General features: G+C 44.6%; 1 protein-coding gene across 1 annotated transcript in view; it reads right to left on the reverse strand.

Moving 5' to 3' along the window:
* LOC132406619 (leucine-rich repeat transmembrane neuronal protein 4-like) overlaps window positions 1-10263 on the reverse strand; it is a gene marked incomplete at its 5' end in the record, with an annotated part of 50009 nt that extends 39746 nt beyond the window's left edge. Inside the window, one exon of the mRNA XM_059992818.1 lies at window positions 8752-10263. Within this exon, the coding sequence (XP_059848801.1) occupies window positions 8752-10263 (1512 nt within the window). The remainder of the gene's footprint in view (window positions 1-8751) is intronic.
* Between the last annotated feature and the right edge of the window lie 382 nt (window positions 10264-10645).

A 10645-nucleotide genomic window follows, 5' to 3' on the forward strand; every position in this document is an offset into this window, starting at 1 on the left:
ATATTCAAACACACACACACATATGCATTAGTAAACATACAGCATGGATGTCAGCAGACACACACACACACACACACACACACACACACACACACACACACACACACACACACACACACACACACACACACACACACACACACTCGCTACGATTTGTAAAAGGTTTATGTCCCTGGAAATTGTCTTATTAAAGAGTATAGAAATGACATGAGGAACTACAATATGGGCATTTCAGTACATCATATTCATTAGAGTAAAAAACGGCTTTATAAATCGCAGATATGTACACCCAAACAATCACTTGAATTGCAATGAAAATTTGTAATCAAAGAATTATTGTCCAAAGTATTACTGCATATGGACAGTAATTCTTTGATTACAAATATATATTATATAAATATTTGCATATTACAGCTTTAAAAGATGAGACGTGCTACTGTGCTGCTTGCAAGTACTATGACAGGTTTCTGACTCTGCTTCAAGTAAACTGCACTATTGCTCACCACAGCGAGTGGGAACATTACATTTATTTTATTTAAAATCCTCAGAATTGAACTAAAAGCTAGGACCTGTGACGATGGTCATGAAACAGGCGTTGATTGTTAAAGCCCACCCTGCTGCTGAAGTCACTCAGGAAAAGAAATTGGCTGTTTTTACCTGGTTTGGCCAATATGTGACTCCAGATTCACATCAACTCAGGTCTCTTTGAAATGATGAAGGGTCTCGGCCTGAAAACACCGACTCTTTATTCCCTTCCATAGAGGCTGCCTGACCTGCTGAGTTCCTCCAGCTTTTTGTGTATGCTGTTCTGGATTTCCAGCACGTACAGAATCTCTTGCATTCTCTTAAACTGTTCTGCAGCACTGCACACGAAGCAAACCAGCTCGATGTCAGTCAGGGATCAGCACTTGAGTGGTTCGACCCTCAGTGATGCAGAGTTTAAGGAGGAAACATCGGCGGTAGCATTAAAGGGAATGTATTGAATTGCTGCTACAATGAATGCAGATATAGAGATCACTCAGTTGTACTTATGTGTATATTATGAATAGTAGAGGCTATCAGAGCTTGTAGAGCTGCTGTTTCACTGCTCATATAAGCCCGGTTCAATCCAGATGTCAGCTGCTGTCTGGTTCAAGGTCGAACGCCCTCCCTGTGACCATGTGAATTTCCTTAAGGTGCTCCGGTTTACTCTCGCAACACAAGGATGAGCATGTAGGCTGGATAATTGGCAGCTGTAAATTGACCTAGTGTGTAGGTGTGTGGGAGAATGTGTGTTGATGGGAAGGTGGAGAGAACAAAATTAGGATTGGTATATGATGAATGTAAATAAGCATTCCATGGTTATTGCAGACTTGGTGGGCCAGACCTGTTTCTATGCTGTATGACTCTACCAACTAAATATACATGATAAAGATGCACTCAGTGGCCACTTTATTAGCACATCTGCTCGTGAATGCAAGTATCTAATCAGCCAATGTTGTGGCAACAACCCCATATATAAAATCATGCAGACATTAATAAGAGATTCAGTTGCTGTTCTGACCAAACATCAAAATGGTGAAGCAATGTGTCTTAAGTGACTTTGACTGCGTAATTATTGGTGGTGCCAGATGGGGTAGCTTGAGTATTTCTGAAACTGCGGATCTCCTGTGATTTTCTTCCACAACAGTCTCTAGAGTTTACAGAGAGTGGTGCGAAAGAAAACGGAAGTCACCCAGTGAGCAGCAGTTCTGTGGGCAAAAGTGCCTTGTAAATGAGAGAGGTCAGAGGAGAATGGCCAGACTGGTTCAAGATGACAGGAAGGCAACAGTAACTCAAATAACCGTGTGTTGCAACAGTGGTATTCAGAAGAGCATTTCTGAATGCACAACACATCAAACCTTGAAGTGGATGGGCTACAGTACAGAAAAGCATGAGCATAGATACAGTGGCCACTTCATTGGGTAGAGAAGATACCTAATAAATTAGCCACTGAGTATATATTTAGGAAAAAAATAAGGATTGGCAATAAATGCCCGTGATGCTCATATTCTGTAACTGAATAAATGAATGAACAGAGCTTTTAGCTGCTTTTTGTTAATATGCAGTGTGTAGGTTTATACTGGAGCCAATATGAAATGCCTTAATGTTACTCTTTTCAAGCATTTAACTCAGCTGACCCCCATTTAACTGGTAGCTGAAACCATAGGAATTTTTGCAAATCAACTTAATTTTATGGTCCCATTCCAACATGAGCCAGGCAGAAGAGTCTTGAGATAAAAAACTGGACAGGATGAAGAATGAGCTGGCACCTGCAATCTTGAAAGAAATCATTCCTTTCTGGGATCTTGTTCAAGCTAACACTTCTGCCGTAATGAGCTGAGAACGATGGCATTCATGAGCATTTGAGTCTAATTTTTCCAGAACAAGTTGTTGAGAAAGTTGGGGCTCCTAAGAGATTACTAAGATTATATTCGCAATGGAGAAAAAGAATATTGTGGTGTTTTTTTTTCCCCAGAAGGTTTACTGCATGGACACATTAGGGGACTACTTTTGTTCACTCTTGGAAATGAACTTTGTGAATGGATTCCAATGGACATTAACCATGCCGGACATGTCTCCCCTTCTCGCTTGCCTCTCCTGAGAACTCCACAGTCATAGTTTCTCTTTCTCAACAACCTATCATGCTTTTACCTCATCTGTCCAGTGGAGGACTAAGTTTCATATGGTGGAAGCCATAGCCCCAGACACTGGCCATCCTGACAGCCTTCTGAAATCCCATGCACCTTCTCCACTGTTCCTACCCATTTCTGAACATCAGAGATGTTTAGATACAACTGGAAATCTTTTAAATAACATTAGAAATTAAATGCTAATAAAAAAAAATCAAAAACATAATAAACTAATTTAAAGATACGTCTAACATAACAAAATAATTAAAATATTAATAGTTATTAAAATTGTGTGGGCAAAACACCTTCACTTACCTCTCAGAAAGCTGCATTCAGCTGAGTATGGTTGAGCCCAGTCACAAGCTGTGACTGGTGTAAAGCTGACGGCCAGTGATAAAGTCAATGGAAAGTACAGCACAGAAACAGGTCCTTTTGCCCATCAAGTCTGTGCCAGGCTTCTTAAACTGCCTATTCCCATTGACCTGTACTGGGACCATAATCCTCCAAATGGCCCTACCATCCATGTACCTATCCAGACTTCTTTTGAAACTCAGCTTGCATGCACCACTTACGCAGGCAGATTGTTCCACGCTCTCACAACCATTTGAGTAAAGAAGTTTTCCCTCATGTTCTGCTAAACTTTTCACCTTTATGTGGCGTACATGGCAACTTGGTAAATTATTGGATCATCCAATGAGGAGGCCGGGGACAGAAGCGCTATTATCGAATCTCTGAGTGCCCCAAGGATCTGCACTGATAAGTAAGTCCTGAACAGGCAGCTGTACTCGGAACACCTAGACAATAGTTGCACAGAGAATTGTCAGCATGAACTGATGCAATGCAAATAAGTGCGCAGGAAGAGAATACAAAGGTGACCAAATTAGTACTTAGTGCTGGCAACCAAAGATAAGTTTTTTATCCCCTCTTGTGTGTGCCTGTATTTACTTGGACATAATAAAATGGGGAGCTCAAAAGTGGTGGCAAAATGGAACTGCTTACACTGCAAGCAAAGGATAGGAAGTCGTGCCTAGTGGATAGAATTAAAATTAGATTATAACTTAATCTTCGATTAACTTCTTTTACAACTGTAGTTAGGAGACTATCAGCAACATGAGAAAGCAGCTGGGCTCATGAATTCATAGTTAATTTACTTGCTTTTTGTCTCATATCAATAGCGGCCTTTTCAAAGAAAATTATCTGGGACACGACCTAGTCAGCCCTGTCTAATAACAAATTACTTGCACCACATACAATCAGTAGCCACTTTATTAGGTACAGGAGGTATATGCTCATGATCTTCTGTTGCCCGAGCACATCCACTTTAAGGTTTGATAGCTGGTGTATTCAGAAATGCTTTTCTACACACCACTGATGCAATACATGGTTATTTGAGTTAATATCGCCTTCCTGTCAGCTTGAACAAGGCTGGCCTTTCTTCACTGACTTCTCTCATTAGTAAAGTATATTTTCCCACATAACAACCATTCACTGGATGCTTGTATGTTATTTTTTATGCACTATTCTCTGTAAACTCTAGAGACTGTTGTGTCTGAAATTCCCTGGAGATCAGCAGTAGCTGGGATGCTCAAATCACCTCATCCGGCACCAACAATCATTCCATGGTCAAAGTCACGTAGATCACCTTTCTTCCCCATTCTGATGTTTGTGTGTGACCAGCTGAACCTCTTGACCATGCCTGCATGTTTATTGCAGCCACATGATTCTCTGATTGGATATTTGTATAGGTGTGCCTAATAAAGTGGCTTCTGAGAGTACTTAACCAGACATCTTCTAGATCAGCTGAACAACTTATCACTCCTACAAGTAATTAGAGCTAAAAATAAAAAAAAATCCATGATATTCTGCAGAATGAACACATCAATACTCATACATTGAAGTATAAAAAAGCTTAGATTTTGAAAGTTTTTTACTCCTTTGCCGTGAATGCTTTAACTAGAATAACACTAAATGATATAGTGCATCTTTTCTGTACTCCAGAATGTCTTTGCCCAAATATTCCAATGTAAAAGTTATGGTGTGTGATCCAAATCCAACAGGTAACTATAAAACTTAGATTGACATTATTGCGTGCATCAGATGTGCCTCAGCAGGAAGCTCTCACTTCTGACTCATGTGATTGTGGGCTTAACTCCTACTCTAGTGTAAAAGTTGCAGCCGGCTCTCCAAGGCAGTGCTGAGGGGTTGTGAGGGGTCGCCTCCCTGCTGGAGGTGAAGTCTTATCAGATGAGGGATTGGCTCCTCCAGCTGGTGACGGTAATGTTTCCCCATACTGCCTGGAACTTACAGCCTTCAACTGCTATTGGCAAACAGATTATGCCACGTACATAAAATGCTGGAGGAACTCAGCAAGTCAAGCACCATCCATGGAGGGGAATAAACAGCTGATGTTTCGGACAGAGGCACATCTGAAACGTCGACTGTTTATTCCTCTCCATAGATACTGCCTGACCTGCTGAGTTCCTTTAGTATTTTGTGAGTGATGCTCAAGATTTCCAGCACCTGCAGGATCTCTTGGGTTTATCCGCTCATTATCCTGTTGCTCTCTGCAGCATTAATTTGGCTTCTGCGTTCCGTACAATAGTGACTACATGTCAAAAATCCTTTGACAAAGTGCTTCAGGACATCTGGACGGAGACATTCAAGGCACAACATAAATGCCAGCTTTTTCTCTTTCAATACTGCACTGCAGGAACTGCTGGGTTTTGGTCAAGACGTTAACCCAGGTTCCAGGTCATTGCTTGTGGTGGATACAAAACCGTCCGTTTGGCGTAATTCAAAGATCTGGCAGCCCTTCAGATGGTTTAGATACCATCTTTTTCCTCAACTAGAAATATGAAGTGTGCTTCTGCTGCTGTGCAAGGCACCAGCAAGACCTTTTGTATTGGTCATCCTTAGATGCTCAGATTCTGTGAGAGGGCTGTAGTCCTATTGAGGATGCCCTCCCACAAAGGCATCAGGAAATTAGCAGCAACGAAGGCATATTAATTGTTCATATCCCACCTTTACAGAATTTGGAGGGGGCTTGCATACAAATCAATGCACAACTAGTCACTAAACACTGGGGAGTGGGGGGTGGGGAGTTGCTTTGCAGTTCGTATCTTTCCAGTGTCATTCTACAGACAATATCCCTGATCAAAAACAAGAACTGTGCTCCACTTCTTCCCTTCCTAGTTTCAGGTTAACCCAAGTAGCAGATACTGTGTGTGTGTGTGTCTCTCTCTCTCCCCACTGTCCCCGCTGTCCCCACTGTCCTCTCTCTCTCCCCACTGTCTAACCCACTGATCAAATTTCTTGATTTTATTTCAGATTTATGTCATCTGCAGCATTTTATTTTCATGCCAGGCTATTTTTGAATTAATGTAGCCAAGACCACGACCAATTTATGTTGCATTGGACTGGGTGTTGGAACAAAGATACCTAGGGAACTGTTCTTTTAGGGGGAAAGAAATTATAAAAAAACAGCCTGCAGTTGATGGAATTCTGAAATAAAAGCACAACATGCTGGAAGCACCTAAAGTTCAGGAAGCATCTGTGAAGAGAGAAACCGAGTTAACATTTCAAGGCTGACGATAGGTCTTCAACCTGAAACAGCTCTGTGTTTCTCTTTCCATGGAGGCTGCCTAGTCTCCTAAGTCCCATTTGTAATAGAGATGTTAACCAAAGCAAGTGTACTTACAGGCTTCTATTATATCCAGGTCCCCCGCTGCAGCCTCCTCTTTATTGGTGAGACCCATTGAAAATTAGGCGACCATTTTGTCGAGCACTTCTTCTCAATCTACCAAAAGTGGAATTTCTCAGTGGCCTGCCATTTTAATTCTTATTTCCGTTCCCGTTCAGACATCTCAGTCCATGGCCTCTTCTTGTGCCATGATGAGGCTAATCTCAAGGTGGAGGAGCAACACGTTGCATTCCATCTGGGTAGCCTCCAATCTGAGAGCATGAACATCAATTTCTCCTTCTGGTAAAAAGAAAGACCCTCCCCCTTCCCTCTTCTATTACCCACTCTGGCCTCCTACCTCTTCTCACCTGCCTATATCACCTCCACCTGGTGCCCCTTCTTCTCCTCTTTCTTCCATGGTCCACTCTCCCCTCCGATCCGATTTCTTCCTTTAACTTTCCCTCCCACTTGGCTTCACCTATCACCTTCTATCCATCCTCCTTCGCCTCCTCCACCTTCTTATTCTGGCGCCTCTCCCCTTCTTTTCCAGCCCTGAAGGAGGGTTTCGGCCCGAAACAGCGACTGTTTGCTCCACTCCACAGCTGCTGCCCGACCTTCTGAGCTCCTCCAGCGTTTTGTAAATGATGCTTTGGATTTCCAGCACCTGCAGAATTTCTTCTGTTTTGATCTGCAGGTGTTCCATCGCAGAAGGTCCCCATACCATTACATTGCTTCAGTACCAACTCCATCAACAAGCAGGATAGAACCAGACTACAGCGCACAGTGAGGACTGCTGAGCGCATCATTGGAGCCTCCCTGCCCTCTATTGTGGACCTGTACTCTTCCAGGTTGAAGAGGAGGGCGGGGAACATCATAAAGGACTCCTTCCATCCTGCGCACCAACTGTTTGAACTGCTTCCGTCTGGTAGGCGCTTCAGATCCCTCCAGACTAAGACTAATAGGCACTGGAGAAGTTTTTTCCCTGCTGTGGTCACTTTGCTGAACAGTTAACTGCTGGTTAACTGTCAGCTAACTATTACTTGGATTGCACTACCTGTATGTAAAATCTATATTTTCATTTATATTTATCATCTGTTACGAGCAGAGAGACAACATCTGCCGGAAGTAAATTCCTTGTATGTGCACAGGTAGTTGGCGATTAAAGTCTGATTCTGATTCTGATTCTGATTAGGTTGCTGCCACATGGCCTGTTTATAAGAATGGCTCCAATTGCAACTGGACTACACAACATGCTAAAAAGACGGATTCATGTTTATCTGATTGGAATTGTTCAAATGTATCTGGTCAAGTCACTGCCCTTTCTTTGTTAATAGAAAGTAAGATCTGATTCTGGCAAAGAAACAGGCTGCATGAAAATAATAAAGTGATAACTTTTATTTGCTTGATGTACAGATGCCACTCCTGCAGTGCTTAATAGATGGTTGAACATCAACACCCAGGGTACTGTCACAACATGAGTGATTGACAGGTACCTCGGCAGACGGATTAATACATTTTCATTAACAGGCAGAATCTTTTTCTGGGCACTGGCATGAGACTGGCACATCACTTCGGCTCCCACCTCAACTGCAGAAACTGCCAGTAGGGATGGGATTTCCTTTACAATTCATTCACAGGGACCGGGCTCTCCTGGGCAATGTTAAGCATTGGGATTTGGAGCCAAATTGCCTCCTTCTGTGTCAAAACAAGAAAATTGATTTGAAGCCCATGAATGGCCTGCTGTCCTATTCTGGCAGTCAACCATGTTGGGACTGGACTCACATGTAGGCCAGACCCAGTAAAAATGGCACATCTCTGCCCCCGAAGTGAGCCAGATGGGTCTTGATGACAATCCAGTAGTTCCGTGGCTATCACTGCCTTTTCAATTACTGGTATTTAATTAACAAATGTAATTTGAATTCATGCCTTGGATCTTTGTCCCTCAATTGTTATAGTGTCATTATGCCATCATACCACTGAATACACGGAAGGCGTGAAAAGAGGACAAAAAGCACTTGGAACAAATTGGCAAAGACCTGCCTGAGCAATTCCAAAGAAGGTGGAAGGCATGGAGAACCTTTATCTGAGGGAAAATCATTTGAATTTTTGTTTATTAACCACTAACTTGTCGTGTACTGTATTCAACCACCACCTTATAATAAAAACTCTGGTTAACAGCAGACTGTGTTACTCGTTTGATATCCCACCTCGGCAATACTGTCAATACACCAGAGCATGGGCCTGTCGCCTGTTGGCAGAAGTGGCTGAATGTCAGCACTAATTCAAATACTTGTACCCAAATTGTATGTTCAGTAGCAGCAACAATGCAAGGCCAGGTGTTCACAATCGCGGACGGGGGAATATACCTCACCCCCAACCAAAGCCTCAGATGCCCTCTTCCCCAAGGAAAATGCTTCCTACCTCACATTCCCTTGAGCCGGGTCTGTAGGTGCCTGCCGCCGTTCCATTGACCAACACGTCCACCGTTTCGGAGTTGGTTGGCTTGTAGTCCACATAGTACTCTTGCAAGGGGGAGTTAATTTGCCTCTCGCACTCCCTCTTCTTTTTCCGGCGCCTCTTCATCAGAGACCGCTGTTGCAGCTGCTTCATGCTGGCAGGGTACCTCTTCCAGGAGACATAAATCACCAACAAGATCATGGTTACGGACAGGAAGAGCGCCACACTCCCCGCTATTATCTTGTGAAAGGAGACATGTTCAAAGTCGTGCTCCAGCTCAGGGATAGATTCATTGGAAGGATGGATGGAGACAGGGGGCTGAGGCTTACTGACCACAGCTGTCGGCTTGGGGGTGAGTGCCCTGTGGGTTGTCTTCGAGCCTTGTGGCCTCTGGGTGGCAACTGGGGTGACTCCAGCGCAAATTTTGTAGTGGTCAACGGCTTCCATGACGTTGTAGCCCTGGAGAGACTTGGGCCCTGCGCAAATCATGGCGCTCTCCCTGTAGCCTTGGAAATTCTTCAGCCAGTTGACCAGCGAGCAGATATTCCTGTTGCACTCCCAGATGTTGGAAGAGAGGCTGATGGTTGTCAGGGAGGTCCAGGAGCTGAGGATCTCCTGGCTGATGGTGGTGAGCTTGTTGGAGTTGAGGTGGAGGCTGTGCAGGTTCGGCACACACTGGAACACGCCGGGCACAATAGCTTGGATCTCGTTCCCGGACAAGTCCAACTTTTGCAGCGAGCTCCACGTCCATGACATCCCTTGGCTGAAAACCCTGATCCTGTTCCACTGGAGATAGAGAGTCCGCAGGCTGGACAAACGCGGGAAGTGCGCGAGGTTGACCTTGGAGAACTGATTGTGCTCCAGATGCAGCTCGGTCAGCTTCATGAGGCCGGCGAAGGCATTCCGCGCCAGACTGCGGAGCCGGTTGTAACCAAGGTCCAAGAACTCCAAGTTACGGCAGTCCTGAAAAGCCCGGACCGGTATAGCTTTCAACGAGTTCGATCTCAGGTGCAGGCTCTGAAGTTTCCTCAAACCCTTGAACTGCAGCGACTGCAAGACGTGCATCTTATTGTAGGAGAGATCCAAGTTGCGTAGATTGGGCACCGGGTGGAAGGTGCCATTGTGCAGCCGAGTGATATTGTTAGAGCTGAGAATTAACTCTTTCAGCCGGCGGATGCCTTGGAACGCGTTCTCGTCCACCGCGTTGACATAGTTGTGATCCAGATAGAGCCAGGTGAGTTGATTCAGCCCGGAGAATTGGTTGGGTTTAAGGGACTTGATACTGTTGTACCGGAGGGAGAGACCGAGCGACCCCGAGGAAATGTTCCTCGGGATTTCTTGCAACGCCTGGGACTCGCAGTAGACTATCTTTCCATCGCAGCGACATGTCCTCGGGCACACTCGCTCAGCACCGGACAGCGCCGTCAGTAACACCGCGGGAACCAGGACCAGCACAGATCTCGGGGCAATGAGATATTTTCATGAAACCTGCAAGGACGGGAGCGAGAGAGAAAGAGAGGGGGGGGGGGGGGGGGGGGTGAGAGAGAGAGAGAGATGAGCGCCGATTAGAGAGGGCAAATACAAAGCCGTCGGCGCAATATGTGTTGCATTCGTATGTCCCAGAGCGCAGGATTAGTTAATGAACGCCGGTTATTATTTTGAGCAGCCCACGACAGAGGGGGAACCGCGCCAATCAATGCACTGTTTATTTTGTTAAAACGATGCAGATGTCAAATCCGGCTACATAGCTAATAATAATGGAAAATACGACTCCTGGTTAGGAAAGGGGTTTTAAACAGGTGCCTCACTTACCCATGCTGTTGCCGCGGGTCCCAATCCCTGCTGTTTATTCCGCTCT

The sequence above is a fragment of the Hypanus sabinus genome, chromosome 1 (assembly GCF_030144855.1).
Source record: "Hypanus sabinus isolate sHypSab1 chromosome 1, sHypSab1.hap1, whole genome shotgun sequence".
In the NCBI taxonomy this organism is placed as follows: Eukaryota; Metazoa; Chordata; class Chondrichthyes; order Myliobatiformes; family Dasyatidae; genus Hypanus; species Hypanus sabinus.